The 23,238-nt window shown below is 39.8% G+C and overlaps 1 protein-coding gene across 2 annotated transcripts in view; it reads left to right on the forward strand.

The window, feature by feature from the left end:
• The window catches only part of med1 (mediator complex subunit 1), a 117,465-nt gene that overhangs the window by 73,318 nt on the left and 20,909 nt on the right, over positions 1-23,238 (forward strand). For both annotated transcript variants that reach the window (XM_072249607.1, XM_072249608.1), the window contains 9 exons: positions 32-164; positions 2,300-2,328; positions 5,119-5,190; positions 7,045-7,119; positions 9,770-9,843; positions 11,229-11,318; positions 16,646-16,757; positions 21,396-21,520; positions 22,981-23,102. In XM_072249607.1, coding sequence (XP_072105708.1) covers positions 32-164; positions 2,300-2,328; positions 5,119-5,190; positions 7,045-7,119; positions 9,770-9,843; positions 11,229-11,318; positions 16,646-16,757; positions 21,396-21,520; positions 22,981-23,102 — 832 coding nt within the window. The remainder of the gene's footprint in view (positions 1-31; positions 165-2,299; positions 2,329-5,118; positions 5,191-7,044; positions 7,120-9,769; positions 9,844-11,228; positions 11,319-16,645; positions 16,758-21,395; positions 21,521-22,980; positions 23,103-23,238) is intronic.

Consider the following 23,238-nt stretch of genomic DNA (forward strand, 5'->3'; position numbering starts at 1 on the left):
TAATTCTAAGCCAGCCTTTTTTCTCAACTAGCCTTTGTTCACACCTGAGTCCTTCAGGCACTGAATGCTACATCACGTCAGACATGTTCTATGTAGAGGTGCTGCTGGATCCAACAGGACAAGTCTGTGATGTCAAGGTGGCACACCATGGAGAAAATCCTGTGGTAGGACTTTTGTATGATGCTATTGAAGATTAATGGCTAATTCACTGTTACTAATAATCTTAATCCCTGTTAGAATACTCTTTTTAAAACAGATCAGTTTGTGGTTGCTCAGGAAATAAATAACTAAAGGTATCATTTTAAGAAGCATGGTGAAGTACGCCTTATTTTCAGAAGGATGTAGAGGCTGCAGAGGAGGTTTACTCAGATGCTGCCTGAATTGGAGAGCATCTCTAATGAGGATAGGTTGGGTGAGCCAGGGCTTTTCTCTTTGGAATGAAAGAGGATGAGAGGTGACTTTATAAAGGCATCCGTTAGTCTTGCGAGACCATGGATCTGCACCTGGAAAGTCTTCACTCTCCAGGGCGCAGGCCTGGGCAAGGTTGTAGGAAGACCAGCAGTTGCCCACGCAGCAAGTCTCCCCTCTCCACGACACCAATGTTGTCCAAGAGAAGGGCATTAGGACCCATACAGCTTGGCACCAGTGTCGTCGCTGAGCAATGTGTGATTAATTGCCTTGCTCAAGGACACAACACATTCCTTTGGCTGGGGCTCGAACTCATGACCTTCAGGTAGCTAGTTCAATGCCTTAACCACTTGGCCACGTGCCCACAATGCTGACTTTATAGATTTGCATAAGAAGACGAGGCGTAGGTAGAGTGGACAGTTCTTTATACAGAGAGTGATAGGTGTGTGGAATGCACTGTTAGAAGTAGTGGTAGAGACAGATCTTTATGGAAATTTAAGATAGGCACGTGAATTAAAGAAAATAGCGGGCTATGTGGGAGGGAAGGGTTAGATTGATCTTAGAGTAAGTTAAAAGGTTGGCACAATGTCGTGGGTCAAAGAGCCTGTACTGTGCTGTAATGTTCTATGTTCTAAGAATTTTAATTGATTATGGTCGTGGATGTACTACCAAATTTTAAATAAATTTTTAGCATGAAAAATGTTAGAGGGCAGAAGAATTGGACTCTGTGTTATTAATTCAGAATTGCTGCAGACATGGGCTATGGTATGCTTCTCCAAGTCTGATTGAACAGAAGATGAAAAATGGCAATTGCTATTGAAATCTAGGCAACTTCCCCCGCCAGGAAAATAAGGAAAAAAATAATGGAGATGACATCGTGTAGATATCTGCTTCCCCTGAAAGTGTCATTATCCTCTCCGTGAGAACAACATTGATCCTTGTGTATGTATCACAGTCACAACATACCTTCTGGCCAATGTAGCACTTCCATAATGTGGTGGCATTTGTAATCAGGTGATATATGGCAGCCAATTTGTACACATCAGGAAGAAAAATGCAAGGTTCATTAATCTGTTTTTGATACTGGTGGTTGAGGGATGTTGGGTTCGGCAGTTTTGGTCATCACACAATAGAATTGTGCTGAAGGGGATGCAGGAGATATTGTCTGGATTGGAGCTTTTTAGTTATAAGGATATATGTGGGCTATGTTTGTTTTCCCTGGAGTGGAGGAGGCTGAAGGATGACTTGATAGTAGTATGTAACATTGTGAGGATTGACAGACAGTAAGAATCTTCTTTTAAATGGTGAGACTGTCTTAAGAGGAGGACAAATTTAAGAGATTTAGTCCGAATCTGAGGGGGGGGGGATTCTTTCCACAAAAGGTGGAATCTGGAATGGGCTGTTTGAGGAGGCAGTGGAGGCAGATACTCTCATAACCTTTCGGAAGCATTTAGGCAACACATGATTCACCAAGGCACAGATGTCTATGGACCTAATTTAGGCAAATAGTATCGATGAGTGTAACAATCAGTGCAGACGCAGTGGATCTATGAGCCTGTTCCTTTGCTGTATGATTCGATGACTGTGGATAGCAAGTGTATTAAACGACCCTTCACTTCCACAGAATCTTTTATAATCACCTCAAGCAATACCTCCAAGCAGTATAGTATCCCTCACAGATGCACTGTAAAATACCGTAAGAGTGGCACTGCAGGACCACAGCTAAAATATTTTCTCAAAACTAAAATCTTTTTAGTACCACAGCCAGCCACAAGTTACTAATGACAACATGATGTATTTAACTGTATTGTGTAATACATTGTTTTAAAAGAATAAAAATGATTGAAAAGATATTACTCGGAAATGACTGATCGTGTTCTGTTTTCCACAGAGCTGCCAGGAGCTGGTGCAGTATCTGAGGTATGCCATTTTTAACAAGGCGCAAAACAAATGTAGCATTCAGACCTTGTGAGTAATTTTAATCTTGGTGCAGGGTCAAAGCCAGTCTGCTGGTAACTACGTGAAATTAGTTAATGTCAGTGAGGGGCTGCTTTAAGCAATGCCAATTCTGCTGAGAAACCAGATTAAGTAACAAGACTCTAATGTTCTGTTGTATGATCTGTGGTTAGTTCTTCAGCTGTTGCAAAGTTTGTATTGAAAATGGAGATGAAAATAGCAGAACTAGCATGTGGTTCCGCTGCTTTTTCCCCAGAGACAATAACCTTCTGTGACTAGCAGGAAGATGGTTTAGACCCAGCACCGCCTCTGATTGGTGAATGACAGCCGCTGGTCAAGACTTCCCCATCTGATTTGCTTTCGAGATTTAAGATTGTTTAATGTCATTTCCAGTACATAAGTGGAAAGGAGACCAAAATGATTGTTACTCTGGATCCGATGCAGCACACAAAAAGCACAAGAAGATAAAGAACACAATAATAAAAAAAATCAGAATAAATATAAATGATAGCTTATGTACATGAAGTGACGCTAAGTACAGAAGTGTCTGTATGTAAGTGACTCTGACAGGAACTGATAAAGTGGTTGGGGGGGTGTTTAGTGGGTGGAGGTGTTGATCAACGTTACTGCTTTGGGGAGTTAACTGTTTTTGAGTCTGGTGGTCCAAGTGTGGTTGCTACATAGTCTCCTCACTAATGAGTGTGGGGCAAGCAGTCCATGATTAGGGTGGGTGGGACCCTTCTTGATTTTGCTGGCCTTTTTTCTGACATCTTTCTATATGTATATCTGTGATGGCAGGTGTGCTGGTGATGCTTATGGTAGTTTTGACTACCATATACCCTGTGGCCTGCATCTTGGTAACATTGGACAGCAATTTTTTTCAAAAGTGTTGCTTCCTCAGAAATTTGTGTGGTTATGATAGACTGCTTGAAGCTGAACACAAATATAATTTCAGATTACTTGTATCACGTAGGAATTTGGAGAAACAAGAAATTAACTTTTATTGAATATAATGCATTTCATTTGCATAACAGTGACGCTTTGCAAGAGTTCAACTAAGCTAAAAATGTTTTGTTGATGATTTTCATTTGTACTCGGTGTCTAAGGCTTCTCGCTTAAATGTCCAACAATAATCAGCCAGCATTGATGGATTCCAGTTGCCCTGATACCGTTTCACCATGACCGCAATGTCCTGGTGAAACCTCTTACTGTGCTTGTCACTGATAGCGCCAAGATTTGCAAGAAATAAGTCTAAATGGGAATGTAGAAAATGAATCTTTAGTGACATGTTGCACCTCATGGTTTTGTCTGCTTGAAGCATGTTGTCAACCAGCTGCATGTAGTTTGGTGCTCTGAGGTTGCCAAGGAAATTTTCAACAATGTCCTTGAACGTCCATGCGATTTTCTCTGGCCCCACTAGAAGTTCTTCGAATTGCCTGACATTGATGATCTGGTTTATTTGTGGGCCAACAAAAATGCCTTCCATAATCTTGGCATCAGTACTCTGGGAACCGTCTGTCTGAAATATCGAAATCCTTCATGGAAATTTTTGTGCCTGGTGACAGCAGATCCCATCGTTGCAGTCTTGAACCCAGTAATTCTGCTTTTGCCTTTGACAAACCCAAGTCTCTGACCAGGTCATTTAACTCAGATTGAGTTATCAGATGAGGCTCACTTGATGTAAAGGGTTCAAAATCTGTATCACTGTCTGTCATTTTCCATTCCTGGCTCGTGCATCATGACATCTTCGTCTACCTCTGCTTGACTCCATGTCTCCAGTGACTTTGGTACTGGAAGATTATCAACATGTGGCATGGGTCTCATGGCTGAAGGGAGATTGGGGTATTCAGTGGATTTCTTGTTTTTAGCAGAGGAACCATGGTCACACTGGTCAGACAGAAGAAGCAGTCTGTCATATCATCGGGACAGTGAACGACATTGACTTCCAAGTACCTTTGAGCCAAGGTCTAAGATCAACAGCGCATGTTGCACAACAAATGTGAGGAGCCCATGCTTTGGACCCCAATTTTACACCCAAATTAGAGCTCATAGGGTTTCTTAATATGAGGAGTCATGCTCCGTCTTTGAGATTTAAGCGTATACTCGCCACAAATATAACAAAGTATTGCGGCTGTTGCAACACTTGGCGAGACATTTTGCTGTCACAACTACTCTTGAAAATACAGTTACTTTATTATAATGAGTACATACAATATGCTATGAGCGTAGAGCAAGCGCATCAACATGATCGCAAACTGATATCCAAGTAAATGCAATGCACAGAGCAGTGTGTGTGTGTGATGCTTTTATAGCCTTTCTAAAACCTGTCCTGCCATGCAGCAACCACCCTGGCTGAGCCTGCCCAGGAATGCCTGGACAAGATAGAAAACTTTTCAGCTTGCATTGTGGGCAACATTTTAATTAACTTGAATTATGAGTTGAAATAATAAATATAGGTGATTTCAAAAAAAGGTGTGTAATGGGGAGATTTCATGGCGATTTTCATGATTAGCAGCCTAAAATCCATAAGATACACCCAAAAGTATTCAGGAAGCAAAATGTTTGTTGTCCAGTGTAATTTATAAGTCATCTGGATCAGAACAGGTGGATTGGAAATTCAGTCCTAATTCTATCACTCATTACCATCGTTCATTTCTGGAATAATCGCCAATAATTTATAGAATGAAAAATAAGCAGGATTTATATTCATGCCTTGTTTGATTTTTGCATTGTATTTTCTTGGTTCTGTTACAGAGAGAAGAATTTCTTGGAGTTCTCAAAACACCTTAAGGGCCTTGTCAACTTATATAAACTCCCTGGAGACAAGTAAGAACCTAAATAACAATTTCATTTGACATATAGGTGATGTTATTGCTGCTTGCTTACAAATGGATTGTAGGCACTTTTAAAACTTGTATTTATGAAGCCAGTCAAAATATTCACAAGGATGGCAGAAGGAAAACAAGGATTATACAATCTTTCCAAGTTCAGATTGCAATAGACCACCACACTGTCATAAAGCTTTTAATTGTCTGCTTTGTAGGTATCATGTGTTTTCTTACCATGTCAGATCCAAGTGATTTACTTCCAAGAAAGCTGATGAATTTATCTTGAAAAGATGATATGGGCGTGGTATCATCCAACTATTTCTGGAACTTGTTCAGTATTCAAAACTTGATCTAGCGATTATCCATAGCATAAATTCCATTGAGTGTCTGATAAGTATGTGCAATTATCTTGTACTTCAATCCTAAATAGCATTGCATGTATATTTTCTAAATTACAATATCAAAACCATCTTGAATAATATTTTACCATCCATAGTCTAGTCAAGATTCATTCAGGACACTCTGACCTAAATTTTTAACTTATAATACATTAATATTTCACCTTATTTCACCCCTTTCCCCCACCCTTGGTTATCCGTATGTTTAACTGCATTTTAATGTTCGCGTGTGTGAGTGTGTTGAGTCTACCATCTCTGATAAAATTAAGTGATATTGAGCTTGGAACTGCTGAAACGATGTATCATAATGACTGCACTACTTATGCTGTGGTTTTCTCTTTAATATCATCAATGTTTCTGAATTTTGTTTTTTATTTTTGAGTAAAGAATCAATGTATTTACTGAAGTGCATTTTGAGTCATGGTTGTAACCCAACCAGTAGTAAATACAACTATTGACAGGCTATTAACTTGAGTTTGGAGTGGAAATACAAATTTTCTTGAATGTGATTTGTGTTTGAGAGTTCAGAAGTAATCTGAGGATTGAGTTTAGAAGAAGCAAAAGTTAAGAGTATTTCTATGGAATCTAAAATTAGTTGTGTAGTTTAAGCTCACCTATAGAGAGGAGATGTGCGTGATGTAAGCTTAACCATCAGTGTAACATGGAGATAAAGTCCAATGAAAGGAAAACCACAGAACAGTTCAGATAGTTACAGAGGAAAAGCGAAATAGAACATAATTATTTTGTAAAAATATTTCACTGCCATGAGAAAGTATGCAGATGCTGGAAATCCAAAGCAACACACAAACACTGGAGGAAGTCAGCAGGCCAGGCAGTATCTATGGAAGAGGATAAAAAGTTCCAGCCTAGACCCTTCAGGATTGAGAAGGAAGGGAGAAGATGCCAGAATAAAAATGTGGGGGAGGTGAAAGAGGCTTGCTGAAAGATGATGGGTGAAGCCAGGTGGGTGGGAAAGGTCAAGGGCTGGAGAAGAAAGAATCTGATAGGAGAGGATAGTGGACCATAGGAGAAAGGTGGGTAGAGGAGAGGACCCAGGGGGAAGTAATAGGCAAGTGAGAAGAAGTAAAAAAAAATCAGAGTGGGGAACAGTGGAAAGAGAGGATGGGAAATTTGTGTACCGGAAGGGGAAACTGATATTCGTGCCACCAGGTTGGAGAGTACCCAGATGGAATATAAGGTATTGCTCCTCCACCCTAAGGGTGGCCTCATCTTGGCATAAAAGCAAGCCTCGGATGGACACGTCAGAATGGGAATTGAAATTAAAATGTTTGGCCATCGGGAAGTCCCATTTTCACTTGCTTCCCTGAGCAAGTATTTTTGGATCCATCCAACACAGATCACGAAGATCACCACTGTTTTGACTCCGTGGAAAGGGGTGTCTGTGAATAATGGGAATGTGTTTAATAGGGGAATCTGTATGTTTACTTCTACAGTAAGCTGAAAACTAAGATGTATTTGGCTCTGCAGTCCCTAGAACTCGACCTTTCAAAGATGGCGCATATGTTCAGGTAAATATTACATTCTTTGATTTGATGCAACTTTTGAGATTTTGTTAATGTGTAAAATGTACAAGGAGTTAACACAAGATGGGGCAGCACAGTTTATAACATTTTGTGCCACTGTCTGTCTCCCTGTGACCTAGTGGGTTTCCTCTGGGTGCTCCGGTTTCCTCCCCCATTTCAAAGTCATACAGGTTAGGGTTTGTAAGTTGTGAGCTTATATTGGTGCTAGAAGCACGGTGATACTTGCAGGCTCCCCTGAGCAGAGTCCTTGGATTGTGTTGATCGTTGACACAAATGGTGCATTTCACTGTATGTTTCAATGTATGTGTGACATTAAAGCTAACCTTTAAAATCTCCATATGAAAATAACTCTAATGTATGTACACTTTTCATTGGGTGAGGGGAAACACTTGGTTTTAAACACATTCATATCTTGAATGCTCCAGAAAGGAAAGGTAGATGAAATTTGGGTATCTATTTCCTTTGTGTACCTGAGTAGTCTACTGATAGATTGCTCATTTGTATTTTGAGAACTGAGATAAATTTGGCATCCATGTAGATATCATTCATATAAAAATTGTGAACTCTTGCTGCAGATTCGTATGCTGCTTTAAGTGTTAGCTGTCTCATTTAGTGACATTTGTGCATCTATATTGGAAAGCACTCCCACTCCAGGCTGACATTCCAGTCTGTCACTGAGAAAGTGCTGTGTGGTTAGAATGGTCTTTCCACCAATCCATTAACTCAAACCCCTTCCTCTCCCATAGCTCATTTTAAAAAAAAAAAAAATTCCTGAGAGATTACTTTGGAGACACAGGCCCTACAGCCCATCTAGTCAATGCTGAACTGGTTCATTGCCAATGTCATGAACAATATTTATCTTTTGAAGCAACTTAAACTAATTAGTCATTCTCATTGTCATTTATGGGAACTTGTTGTGCAGAAGTTAGCTGTTTCAATTACAGCATGGTAGCAATAATTACCCCTCAAAGGAATTCATTACTTGTAAAGTATTTTGGGAATGAAATTTTGTCTTTAAACACATTCATATTCTGAATGCTCCAGAAAAGAGCATTTGGGAGCTGTCAGAACAGATGGGATGAATTTGAAAGCTGCAGGCATCTGTGTGGGAACGGGACATTTCTTTTTCTCTTTTTCCCCACCCGCAACCCAGAACGTCAATGATCGAGTCTGGTTTGGGCTGAGCAGAGCTGGGAGCACTGAGCCTTCAGTGAGGCCAACTGGTGGTCACTCTTCCTGCATCTGCTCACTCTCTGTCATAGCTATTTCTGTGTTCTCTGAGCTTTTGATCATTCCTGACTTTTGAACAGTTCAGGTTACAAACAGTTCCCAGGAATGCAACCCTATTATAACCTCTATTATATTCTGTTGACAGCCTGCACAGTGCTACATATGTCCAAGTTGTCAGAGCTCAGGTCTCTCTGGGCTGCCGTGGCAACCAAACCCAAATGAAAGGCATTCTCTTACTGAGTCGCAGGAAAGGAATTGAATACCTGGATATATTTTTATCTTCCCATTTTCTTCTGCATAATGTTCCTGCTGAGATTTATTAACTAACCAAGGATTGTGAATGTAAGCTGGTACTGAGAGCCACTTAAGCTATCTAAGTTGCTGCTGGAGTTTTAGGTGCTTTTAGTTAGGTTTCTCCCTTCTGAATTTGTTGACCTCTGTAATATTCCTGTGTAAATTTCAAACTTCTCACTCTTCATTGACAAATAATACTGAATAATGCGGCATTTATCTGATTGATGACCAAGGCCACTGCCTTTGGTTTCTGCTGTATCCTCAGCTCCATGACTAGCATTCCCAACCCAGGAACTGAAAACCCTCCACCAGAGAATTTACACGCTTGTGATTGTTGAGGAGCTGTACTTTCATTTAAGGATCTGCTCTATCACTAAAACCGGCTAACTTGACCTTGCTACTGCTTCACTTTATCTTCTACATGCTTCTTCAATGCCTTTATTTCTTCTGAATGCGTTAATTCTTATTTTTTGCTGGGAAAGTAACTATCTTCTTCATGTGCTGCCGATACTCTGCTGCCCACATTTTTGCTCATGTCTTATTCACTCATTGCACCTGTACTTGTTCGCCTTCACTAGCAGCTGTTCTAACAATGTTCCCATGGACTTGTTCCTACTTGCCTTCCTCTCCCCTGTCCTTCTCCACCACTGTGTCTGTGGTACTATCCCACCCTACAGACCCTACATATACATGAAACCAGAATATATATAATTAATTCGTTTTTACAAATTTTTGTTTTTCAGTTGCCTTGTATGCACACTTAGGAGCTTTCTCATATCTCCACCTTACCTCTTGTAAGAAGTAGCTTAAAGCCCATCTTTTTAAACAAACCTGTGTATACTTGCTCTATCAACTGTCTGGAACGTCAGATTTTATCAATTTGCTAAAATACTACCACCTATTATCTTGGGATGTTTCATTCTGGTAAGAAGGTTGTAAAAGATTTAATTATCAGTATTCAGATGGATGACTTTCTGGTCCAAGTACCCATCGATTAATGCCAACATATTTTTGACTGTGGAGGAAAAACAGTTTGTGAAAGGTTTAGAAATTTACTTTACAACTTTTTTTCTACATTTTTTAATCCATCCATAATTTTAATTTATTTCAGATTAGCCACCAATGCAAGTAACCTTGATACAATACTCCAAGGAAGTGTTGGCTATCTTACACCAAGAAGTGGCGGTATGTTCTTTGTCAATACAGTGGATTCCAGTTAATTGGGACACATCGGGACCAGTACATTTTGGCCCAATTCAGCGGCTGCCCCAGTTAGCTGAAGTTTCGTGGAAAGACAAACTACCATTTAGCTGAGTAACAAATTGTGTATTTAAATGAAATACAGAACCTGTTAGAGCTCTACCAATACAGTACTATCAAACTGTGTATTAGTTCCTAATAGTTATCAGTGGTGGAATTTCATCCAGTGTACACTGCTGTGTTCTTTTGATTGACAGTAAATGAACAAAATCAGCGCAGGTACCTATTGCAAATAATGGACTGCCTTTGTACAATGCTTTTGATGATTGCATCTTCCAAAACTTCATTTTCATTGTAACATTCAATTTCTTCAAATTCTTCATAGTTCCTAATTTGCTGAAGTAGTGAAATCGTTTCATTTTCACTCCTGACAGTTTCTGGCATTTGTAAGCCTGAGTGCTTGAAACTGCAGTGAGCAAAACCATCCTGAATTATCTTACTGCTTATTTCTTACCAACTACCAGTGACAAAACACATGCAACTGACACTATTTAAAAACTGTTTACTCTTAGCACGGCATAGTGTCTAATGGACACATAAGCACACGTGACTGATGCTAGTTAGAAACTGACAACAATCTCCTGTCCCAATTAAGCAGCGTAGTGTCCCAAATAAACGGCTACCCTAATTAACTGATGGCCCAATTAATTGGAATCCACTATTTGCTATTTTTGAGTAAGGGGCTTGGGGAGGAAAGTGGTGTTAAGTATATTTTGTGTCTAGTCTCTGAAATATAATGGGCTTTCATATCTTTGGAAAGATAACTTTGAGATTATTTAACAATATTTTGAATTTTAGTTCAATCTCATCATTGCAGGCCAATCCGGTAGCTCTGCTATTCCCTTTAGAGTGGAGCTCTGTCCGTCACCTTTGCAGGCAGTGCTGTAATTGACAGGATTAAAGTTATGTATGGAATTTGTATCTCATAACTATTCTCCATTATCTTGCTGGAGAAATGTCTTGTTTTTAACATAAACTATAGATATTGCCTTGACTTGGACTCATAAGAGATCAATGGTGGCCACAAACTTTTTGCCCTTCTCACTTCTCACCTTTGTAAGCTGGTGATTCATGTTACTTTTGCTGCAGCAGTTCTGCAATTTCTCATACAAGACCCTATTCTTTGCCCTAACTTCACCAGAGAAAGTTTCAGAACAGCTCTTCTTTGGAACAGATGAAACCAACCCCACAAAATATTAACCATTTTCATGATTAGCTGACTAATTTCTGTATTTCAAATGCTTTTAATTTTGTAAGCCAGTTTGTTTATCAATGGATTTTGACTGAAAATATCTTGGCTGATTTTACAGGACACTTAATGAATCTGAAGTATTATGTCTCTCCATACGACCTGTTTGAAGAGGGAACTGGTAAACTTACGAACCTGAATGAAAATAATGGTACAGTTCCAGGATCCTTTTCATGTTGGTGAAAATTAAATGGGTGGGGATGGGATGACTTTATGTCCAGGACAGCAAGTTGCTCTTGGATAGAATTTTCTATGTAAACATGATGCTCTAGTCCAGGAGTGGAAAACGCAAAATGTCTTGCACAAAAATGTTGGCACGCAGCGTGCAGTGCTGCCCCTCGATTCTTTAAACCCCACCCATAATAAAAAGATACACATTGGTTATCTTTACTGCTAGATGAAGCAGCGAATGATTTTTTTTTAACAACCTGAGGGCAGTGAGAGGTTTTTTTATATAAAGGAAATTTCTCATGCCAGCTAGACAGTCACAAAAACTTAAGATGTTGGATGATACATTTTGAAATCCTCGCATTCCTGTACACAGTAGTAATTGGCTATTAAGTGGTTACAATATTATTTAGAATTTGTTATTTTTCAGATGTCTTTTTAAAAGATTAATATTAAGTTTTGAACAGATTTCCTAAAATGCTTCATTTGTTCCAATCTGTCTCTGTTATACCTTTATTAATAGTAAAACAATGAATTTATGTAAATAGGCAACAAGGCTCATCCCTTTTTCACTTTTTTAAAAAAAACTCTACAATTATTGTTACTAATTCATTAATTATGCTAATCTCTGCTCAAAATTACCATGACACAAGAGAATTTTTTAGATTATCATCAATTTGGCCATAGGGTCTCAAAAAGTTACATCACTCCTGCTGTAGTCTTTCTCTGATATGTATATATTGAGGGGCATTAGGTTTCTGTGAGGCTAGAGTATTAAAAGTGGTTCTGCACTATAATTTAATTCTGAATCAAAATAATCAGCTGCCAATTGTACTTGCTGTTTTGAATGTGCATTATTTGAATTTTTTCACTCTTGTGTCCAAGTAGAAACCAAGCATTCTCCCCTTGATTGTATGGATTTCCTCCCACAGGGGCAACACTGTAACATAGCAGTTAGTGTAACGCTATTAGCAGCAACCCAGGTTCATTTCCTGCTGCTGTCTGTAAGGAGCTTGTAAGTTTTCCCTGTGACCATATGGGTTTCCTCTGGTTTTCTCCCAAATTCCAAAGATGTATGAGTTAGTAGGTTAATTGGACAGCAGGGGCTCATTGGGCCAGAAGGGCCTGTTACCATGTTGTATCTATAAATAAGTTAATAAACATCTCAAAGGTGTATGAGTGAGCTAACTGACTGTGTTAAATTACCCCATTATGTACGTGACTATCACATAGGATCAAAGAGGAAATTCATGGGTCTGCGAGAGAGAGAGAGAAAGGTTCGCAGGATTACTGGGAAATACAGCAGAACTGATGGGACTTGCTCTTCTGGAACCTTCCAGGCCATTTTCTGTGTTTATAGGCAAGTAAGGAATAGGCTGTTCAGCCCCTCTAGCCTCAAACCCAATTGGCTATTCAGTCAAATTTTGCTATCAGGTAACATATTTCCACACCACCTACTTCTGCCCACTTAATATTTTAGGTTGTTCAAATTAAATCTTACCCTGATTTAAAAAAAATACCAGTAGTCTTAACATTGTCTACTGTTCATTGATTCCCTTCAAAAGCCTTCCATTGTATCCCAACAATTCCCCTTTGATCAAATGTACTCCAAACCTAAATTTCAATGAGTATGTCTGTATGAACACTCAGTTTAAAACTTGAAGTTCAAAGTAATTTTACTATCAAAGTATGTGTTACCATGTAAATACAAAGAGAAACAAATCAATAAAAAAACACAAAGATGGACAAATAATCAATGTGCAAAAGACAACAAATGGTGCAAATACAAAAAAAGAAAAAAACAAATTACGTTCCAGTAAATCTGTGTTGCACCTGTTCCAAAATGCATTGCTTTTCTTTCCCCTCAAAAGTTAAGATTGTTCTCAAATTGTAATGAGCCATTGAAACCAGGGCTGAAGAGGCATTTATGAATTGACAATATCCTGCAAAAAGCTGACATTAAAGAAGTCACAAACGAGAGAAGATCTGCAGATGCTGGAAATCCAAGCAACATACACAAGATGCTGGAGGAACCCAGCAGGCCAGGCAGCATCGATGGAAAATAGTACAGTTTACGTTTCGGGTCAAGACACTTCACCAGGACTGAAGGAAAAGAGATGCGAAGATTTAAAAGATGGGGGGAGGGGAGAAAGAAACAGTGTGATAGGTGAAATTAGGAGGTGGGGGAGGGTGAAGAAAACAGCTGGGAAGTTGATTGGTGAAAGGGCTACAGGGCTGGAGAAGGGGGAATCTAACAGCAGAGGACAGAATGCCATGGAAGAAAGAAAAGGGGGGAAGGAACACCAGTGGGAGGTGATGGGCTGGCAAGGAGATAAGATGAGAGAGGGTAAAGGAGATGGGGAATGGTGAAGGAGAGGAGAGTTTGACGTTGGTAATGCCCCATGCCCTCTCTTCGCCATTCCCCATCCCCTTTACCCTCTCTCACCTTATCTCCTTGCCAGCCCATCACCTCTCTCTGGTGCTACTCCCCCTTTTTCTTTCTTCCATGGCCTTCTGTCCTCTCCTGTCAGACTCCTCACTTCTCCAGTCCTGTGTCTCTTTCACCAATCAACTTCCCGGCTCTTTACTCCACCCCTCTCCCTTCCGTGTTCACCTATCACCTTGAGTTTCTCCCTCCCCTCCCCCCACCTTTTAGATCTACTGTTCATTTTTTTTCCCTCCAGTCCTGCTGAAGGGTCTAAGCCTAAAACATCGACTGTAGTCTTTTCTATAGATGCTTCCCAGCCTGCTGAATTCCTCCGGCATTTTGTGTGTTACATTAAATAAGTATTATGTTTGAAAGGGAATAACAGATACCTGGGCTACAAACACAAGATTCTGGAGATGCTGGAAATCCAAAGGAATCCATGCATAATTCTGGAGGAATTCGAGGTCAAGCAGCATCTATGGAGGTGAATAAACAGTCAACATTTGGGGCCAAGGCCCTTCAGGATCTGATGACAGGTTTCGACTCGTAAAATCAACTGTTTATTCCCCTCCATAGATTCTGTCTGACTTGCTTAGTTTCTCCAGTATTTTCTGTGTGTTAGCCTGGGTTTATAAAGGAGCTTTCTGACTAGTGAAGCAATTTTGTAATGTAGGAACCATAGCAGCCAATTTGTAATGCTGCCTGATCCACTGAGTTCCTCCAGCATTTTGTGTATAGTACTCTGGATTTCCAGCATCTGGAGAATCTCATGTTTATAAACCCAGGTCTCTAATTCCCTTTTTCAACACATTGCTTATTTAATGTTAGCTTCTCGCAGTACATTGCACTTCATGAATGCTCTTCTACCCTGCTATCCAGAGCTAGTGATGGGAAAAGGTCATGTAAATTAGTAGTATTGGTTGAATGATAAATATTGGCCATAACACACAGAGTTACTTCACTATTTTCCTCAAAGAATTGCCTTTGGGGGTCTCTCTGCCCACTGGAAAGAACTGGCAAGACTTTAGTTATTCTTACATCTAAAGGAAGCACCTCAAACAGTGCTGCACTCTTTCAACACAATATCAGTGTCAGCCAGGAGGTTTCTCCTCAGATTTCCACAATCTGATTGAATTTACTAATTCGGGCCAAATGGTGAGATTGCTGGTTGGCACAGGACTTACATTTACAGAAGAATTAAATGGTAAACTTGCAGGATCTGGTTGTGCTAACCACTCTAATAAAAAATACTTCTGTTTTAATTTTATTTTTGTTGCTGTTGTCTTAAATCTCCTGGCATGGAAACCTTCACTTTCCAGGCCATGCCATTTTAACATTCATACTTCAGTTTTTATATTCATACCATATTTCTTCCTTGCTTTGGACATTGTGGTTCCATGTTTATGGCAATTCATTCACTTTATTAAATGTCTTATTTACAGCTGCTGGCATGAAAGTTTGGAGTCCTTTAATCCCAAAAAATGATGTTTAATTGGCTGCTACCCCATGGCCAAGCTGAATGTGTAGTTGAGCTCTGCTTACCCATTTGCCCAGTTCAGCCTGCCTCTCAGTATCAGTGATACAGCTTGCATCAATTAGTTTTGTCCTCTAGTTCATCTATCCCATGCTGCTTCTGACTCGTACACCACTACTTGCAGTGAAGTAAAATGGCGATGACATTTTTATTATCTATAAAGAGCATGTGACTTTTCTTCAACAAGGCACAAATAGTTGGATTCTGTCAGTTAGCTGGGCTCTTGCCAGATCTGTCTCCTTTGGAATGCAGCTGCACATATTCACCACATTTAATAAACTATCTCTGTTCTTTCCTTGCATGCTAGATCCTTGAGCTTGTAACAACTTAAGGCAGCCTAATAGAGGACTTTAATGTCTTTAGTTCTTGTACTCTGGTGGGTGGTATTCTTGAACTCCATACAAACTCAGTTAGATTGAGAACTAACTGTTATTTGCTAAGCACAGAAAATTCTGAAGGAACTCAGCAGGTCAGGCAGCATCTATCAATGTTTCAGACTGAAAACTGATAAGTCCTGATGAAGTATCTCGGCCTGAAATGTCAGCTGTTTATTCTCCTCTATGGATGATGCTTGACCTGCTGAGTTCCTCCAGAATTTTGTTTGAGTTGCTCTGGATTTCCAGCATCTACAAAATTAATTGTGTGTGTGTGTGTTTTTTTTGCTAAATCCTTTGATTATAAGCTACTTTATAAGTTTAGTAAAATATTTCACCTGATGCAGGGTCAACAATTCCATTCCACCCCCCTCTCTCTCCCCTTCTCTCTCTCTCTCTCTCACACACACACACACACACACACACACACACACACACACACACACACACACACACACACACTGTTTGACCTGCTGAGTTCCATCATTACATTATCTGAATATCTCAATCCCTGACGTGCTCCCAACCAGCACATTGAATGTAGTAATTACAATATTAACCCATATATTAAATAAAAACATGGATCAAGCACAAGAGCATCTGCAGATCCTGTAAATCCAGAGCAACCCACACAAAGTGCTGGAGGAATTCAGCAGGTCAGGCAGCATCAATGGAAAGGAATAAACAGTTGACGTTTTGGGCCGAGGCCCTTCATTAGGACTGGAAGTTAAATGATTAGAATTTCATCATAGTTGCACGATAAGAATTTCAGAAAACTTGTGCAAAGCTCTTTTTTTATGCATATTTGATAATTTAGTTGATGTTCATAGACTCCAAATTTAGAAGGTCTGTAACATAAACAGAATTTTGTTTGCTAATTTTGGTAATGAGCAATACTATCAGGAATTTGACACCTCTGTTTATTTTCTCATTCTGTTGATTTTTATTTGTGGCCTATTGTTCTCCCTGTATAGTTCCACGATCCTTGGGCATGAATGTGTTTGTGACGATTGAGGGCCTCACAGGGATGTGCAAACTGCCTATCGCTCCCCTGATCACAGGCTCCCATCCCACAGACAACAAAGGGTAAGAAAACACTGCTGGTATATGGGGCTTATGGGATGGAAAGTAAACCATTCTTAAACATACCAGTTATTGTTCAACCACGTACTCCCATGGTATGGTTTTGTTGTGAATGGCAATGATCCCAATGCAGATTGATAATTAGCATTAACATCATTAACGTGACGGTGCATGGAAAGTGTAAATATGTCTTAAATAGCATTCAAATTCCAATCTTACTGCCAGTGGAGAGTTTTGCTCTACCTGACTCTGGAGTCAGACTTGGCCTTTGGTTTTTGACCAAAGTCAGGTTCATTATTATAGGCACAAGTATGTGTCTGCACAGGTGCAATGTAAAAGACCCAACATCCACAAGACAAACACAGTAAATATAAGTTATACAATTACACAAGAAAGAACGCAATTGGAACAAAAAAGCTAAGTTAATTGTAGTTCAAATAGGTCCTGCTGTTGCTATGCTGAGATGATTAGAGTTGTGCAGGATGGTTCAAAACCTGAATAAGGCCATAAGATATAGGAGCAAAATTAGACAGTTTGGCCCATCGATTCTAGTCCACCATTCAGTCATGCTTGATTTACAGTGCTTATAAAAAGTGAGCACCCCCTTGGAAGTTTTCATGTTTTACAACATTGAATCACAGTGTATTTAATTTGGCTTTTTTGACACTGATCAACAGAAAAAGACTCTTTCATGTCAAAGCGAAAACAAATTTCTACAATTTGGTCTAAATTTATTGCAATTATTAAACACAATAATTGATTGTACAAGTATTCATGCCCATCAAGTCAGTATTTAGTAGATGCACCTTTGGCAGCAATTACAGCCTTGAGTCTGTGTGGATAGGTCTCTATCAGCTTTACACATCTGGACACTACAATTTTTCCCCATTCGTCTTTACAGAACTGCTCAGGCTCTCTCAGATTTCATGGGGCTTGTGAGTGAACTGCCCTTTTCAAGTCCAGCCACAGATTCTCAATTGGTTTGAGGTCTGGACTCTGACTTGGCCACTCCAGGACACTAACTTTGTTGTTCTTAAGCCATTCCTGTGTAGCTTTGGCTTTATGCTTGGGATCATTGTCTTGCTGAAAAACAAATCTTCTCCGAAGTCGCGGTTCTCGTGCAGAGGTTTTTCTCCAAGATTTCCCTGTATGTTGCTGCATTCATTTTACCCTCTACCTTCACAAGCCTTCCAGAGCCTGCGGCAGTGAAGCATCCCCACAGCCTGATGCAGCCAGTACCATGCTACATGGTAGGGATGGTGTGTTTTTGATGATGTGCAGTGTTTCACTTATGCCAAAAATAGCGTTTAGTCTGGTGGCCAACAATCTCAATTTTGGTTTCATCAGACCATAGAACCTTCTTCCAGCTGACTTCAGAGTCCCTCACATGCCTTCTGGCAAACTCTAGCCGAGATTTTGTGTGAGTTTTTTTCGACAGTGATTTCCTCTTTGCCACTCTCCCATTAATGCTGCGACTGGTGAAGCACCCAGGCAACAGTTGTTGTATGCGGAGTGTCTCCCATCTCAGCCACTGAAGCTTGTAACTCCTCCAGCGTTGTCACAGATCTTTTGATGGTGTCCCTCTCTAGTCCCCTTGCACGATCACTCAGTTTTTGAGGATGGCCTGCTCTGGACAGATTTATAACTGTGTCATATTCTTTCCATTTCTTGATGATTGACTTAACTGTACTTCAAGGGATATTCAGTGACTTGAGAATGTTCTTGTATCCATCTCCTGATTTCTGCTTTTCAGTAACCTTTTCGCAGAGTTGCTTGGAGTCTTCTTTTGTCTTCATGGTGTAGTTTTTGCCAGGATACTGACTCACCGGCAGTTGGACCTTCCATACAGGAGTATTTTTACTACAATCAATTGAAACACCTTGACTCTACATGGTGATCTCCATTTAACTAATTATGTGACTTCTAAAACCTATTGCCTGCACCAGTGATGACTTGGTGTGTCATATTAAATGGGTGAATACTTATGCAATCAATTATTTTGTGTTTTACATTTGTAATTAATTTAGATCACTTTGTAGAGATATTTTCACTTTGCCATGAAAGTATCTTTTTTCTGTTGATCAGTGTCAAAAAAGCAAATTATACCCACTGTGATTCAATGTTGTAAAACAATAAAACATGAAAACTTCCAAGGGGGGTTGAATACTTTTTATAGGCACTGTATTTTCCCTCTCGACCCTGTTTTCCTTCCTCTCCCCATAACCTTTGACAACCTTATTGATCAAGAGCCTATTGACCTCTGCTTTAAATATACCCAGTGACTTGGCCTCCCCTGTGGCAATGAGTTTCACAGGTTCACCACCCTCTGGCTATAGAGGTCCCCCCTTATTTCTGGTTGAAAGGAAGCAGCTGTTCTTAACCTCACTGTGTGGGACTTCAGTTTTCTGTACCTCCAAAGCTTTCATTTTGACCACAGTCTAGATAACATGCATAAGCTCCTCCAACACACTAGCTCTCAGCTTGAATGATACAACCACTCTCAATTCACACATAAGACAACCTCCGTTAAGGGCAAGTTCATCCTGGTGCTGGTAAAAATGGGGGAAACTGGAACTTCTGCACATTCCAACCATTTTGGGTGGCCACGTACACTCGGGACAATGTGAAGTCTTTTCTGATTTCCCTTTGGATCATCTGTGCCATAATAAGGAGACTTTCGATTTGCATTAGGGAGAATATGTCAAGTGGAGTGTCCTCTTTTGTAAAGTTTTCAGGTATTTCCTTTTCCAAGGGTAAATAGGATAATCCATCAGCATTTCCAGATTAGTCAGTTTATTGAATTTGATTTTTTAACTGTATCCTCCAAGAAACAGAGCCCATCTCTGCATTTGTGCTGCTGCTGTTAGTGGAGCACCCTTCTGTGGATTGAAGATGGACACTAGTGGTTGATGATCAATAATGAGGGTAAACTCTCTCCCATACAAGTACTGGTTGAAATGCTCTACACCCCAAACCAGACTCAAGGCCTCCCTGTCAATCTATGCGTAATTTTTTCTCTGCAGTGGTAATGGAATGTGATGTAAAGGCTATGTGGTGTTCACTTCCATCACTCATAACGTGTGACATGATTGCACTATACCATAAGGTGAGGCGTCACAGGCAAGCTTCACTGGGTGACGTGGATCGCAATGTGTGATCTGATGTCACTATTTCTTATGCCTTTTGAAAAGCCACCTCACACTGCTTTTGTCTGTTGCCATTTCTTCCTGATCTGTAATAATGAGTTCAAGGAGCAGAGCACAGTAGACAGGTTTGGCAGAAACTTGCTATAGTAATAGACAAATCCTAAAGAGGACCACGACTGTCACATCCTTTGGCTTTAGGGCATCCACAACCACTGGCCTGTGCTTTTCAATAACTTTTTTGCGGAGTTGCTTGGAGTGTCCTTTTGTCTTCATGGTGTGGTTTTTGCCAGCATACTGACTCACCAGCAGTTGGATCTTCTGGATACAGGTGTACTTTTACTACAATCAATTGAAACACCTTGACTGCGCACAGGTCTCCAAAATCAGATCTCTATTTAACTAATTATGTGACTTCTAATACCAATTGGCTGCACCAGTGATGATTTGGTGTGTCATGTTCAAGGGGGAATCAATTATTTTGTGCTTTATATTTATAATAAATTTAGATCTGTTTTCACTTTGACACAAAAGAGTTTTTCTGTTGATCAGTGTCAAAAAAGCCAAATTACATCCACTGTTGATTCAATGTTGTAAAAATAATAAAACATGAAAACTTTCGGGGGGGGGGGATATTTTTTATAGGCACTGTGCATATAACCCGTAATGAATCAAAGCATGCTTAATCAAAAAGTATATTTACAATATTTCCCAAAAATACACAACAGTGGGAGATTTTAGGATCAGAGGGCACAGGCTCAGAATAGAAGGGCATCGCTTCAGAATAGAGATGAAGAGGAATTCCTTTAGCAAAGGGGTGGTGAATCTGTGGAATTCATTGCCATAGTAGACTGTGGAAGCGAAGTCATTGGGTATCTTTAAATCAGAAGCTAATGGGTTCATGATTAGCAATGACATTAAAAGTTATGGGGCAAAGGCAGAAGAATGGGGTTGAGAGGAATAATTAGCCATGATGAAATGGCAGAGTAGGCTCAATGGGCTGAGTGGCCTCTTTCTGTTTCTACTTATAGGTTCCTATGGTCTTAAAAGATACTTTGAGATATAAATTTTGTTTTCAGATGCTAGTGAGAGGCCTGCTTCCTTAAATGTCAGATACCACCAATCTTAACTGCTTGGGTAGTCAGTTTGACTCTTATTTGAAAGTCAGTTTCTCTAACAGTTGAATCCCTGACATGTGAGTCTATGTTGTGTGTTCAAATGGAAAAATGGGCTTCCACCTGCAATCTTCTAGCCACCAAATGAATTAAAATTCATTGTTTTGGCAGCTATAGGTGTGTGGGAATAACTTGCGTCTAATAATTAGGGATTTCGTACGGCAGATATGTTAGCTTTCACATTTTGCCTTAAACATGTTGATGGGTTTAATAAGCTTTTGACAGTATTAGAGCATGCAAACTCTGAAGTGCTGTAGGTGCCTTTGATTCCATGTTTGGCTGACTGGTATCTGTACAGTAATCCAAACTTCTCTCTCTTTCAGCACACCTTCCTTCTCTTCTGTGACTAATGCCAACAGTGTGGATCTGCCAGCCTGCTTCTTCCTAAAGTTTCCACAGCCAATTCCTGTGTCAGCTTTTTGCATTCAGAAACTTCAGAACTATTTAGGTTAGTTTGTTGCAGAAGAAAAACTACTGAGGGGTATGATAAATATGAAAGGGGCTACATTCAATTTGCCCTAGTTACACCGGCTGGTGTTCCAGTATGCCAGAATTTCAAGCCTGGTTTGATGAAAATTGTACATCGGGTCAATCTACTGTTTCTCAGGGTTTGCTCTATTTAGATGATTCATAGAATATCCAGTATCTTCCATACTTCAATAATGACCTTAATTTGTATAGCGCACTGGTTGGGCTATACCGCTAATAATCTAGAGGCTGACTCTAACGATCACTAAATGCTGGAACTCAAAGTCAGGTAGCATTGATGGAGCAGAGTGAACAGTTGATGTTTCAGGCTGAGACCTTTCATCTGACTGGAAAGGAAGGGGAAAGAAGCAAGAATAAGAAGGTGGGGGCAGGGACAGAGTACAAGTTGACAGGTGAGACCAGGTGAGGGGAAAGATGAGTGCGTGAGGGAAGGGAGGACAATCCAGAAACCTGAGTTTAAATCCCACCACAGTTGTAAATCAGTTAATAATTTGGAATTTGCAACAATAAGGCATGGTGACCACACGAAAATAAATGCAAGAATGTTGTGAAACAAAAACCCAGGAGTTAACAAGGTTACCCAGCACAACCAAAATCAGGTGTGGGAACTAATTGGCAGGTTCTGCACAAGAGCTTGCCAGATGGTTTGCTGATCTGACTTTGGCTGTGCTAAGTCAGCTGATTCTGGTTTAGACAAAACAACTGAATTCAATATGTTGAGATTAGGGTGAATTTAAAAAGAGCCAGTAAGAATTTACTTTGGGGACCTGTTCAAAGGCAGAAAGTAGTAGTTGTTTGAGGACAGAATCAGGCTTGCCTTCTGTTGTTCTGTAGGGTTCTTTTCACGTACTACCAACTTTTGCATTTTTCCCCCAAGTAACTTCCTGTGGTCACCTCCAGGCTTGTGTATGGACAACAGTTCAAGCATTAAACTGGAGCAATTCTACTGCAGAAGATGAACCTTTCAGAGTATAAGAATGAATCTTTGGAGGGCAAGCTGAATCTTAAAATCAACTTTGATACCCTTATCCAAATTCAAATATTTCAGTTAACATGACAGTCTGTGTTAGGAACCACTTTAAATTCAATTTCAGAAATTTACTTCAGGCTGAAAGTATCATGCTAAACAAGTGCCATCTAGTAGTGAAGATTAGTACTACAGAAGAAAGAACAGTATTTATTTCTATTGCAACCTATTGAAAATATTGGACCATTATGACAAACTTAAGCACGAGTAAAATTGAAAGGAATGGGTAATTATGAATTTCATTATACTTTTTAGATTGGGAATCACCCCAGAAATTACTCCCAATATACCTAATATATAATTTTTAACAGTAATGTTCTGTGTTTTTTTCCACTATATTTGGCATTGTGGGATCTTCACTATTTTTCTGCTGTATTTTTTTTCTTGGACAGGTGTCACTCTCTTTGATCCTCCTACCACTTTAGTTCCACTTTATGAATTAATCACCCAATTTGTACTTTCGGGGAAGGATGATGGTTCTTCAACTTTGAAACACAACATGCGCTTTTATGCTGTGAGTTGTAACGTTAATATTCTGATTTAGAGACCTGTCTCTTACTTTGAAACATTATTGATTTATTAACTAATATGTATTTGCTTACTGATTTAACTGATTGCAGCAGTAGACATTGTGAGCAGCTTTGGGTCTC

This window comes from Mobula birostris, chromosome X (assembly GCF_030028105.1).
Source record: "Mobula birostris isolate sMobBir1 chromosome X, sMobBir1.hap1, whole genome shotgun sequence".
Taxonomy (NCBI): Eukaryota; Metazoa; Chordata; class Chondrichthyes; order Myliobatiformes; family Myliobatidae; genus Mobula; species Mobula birostris.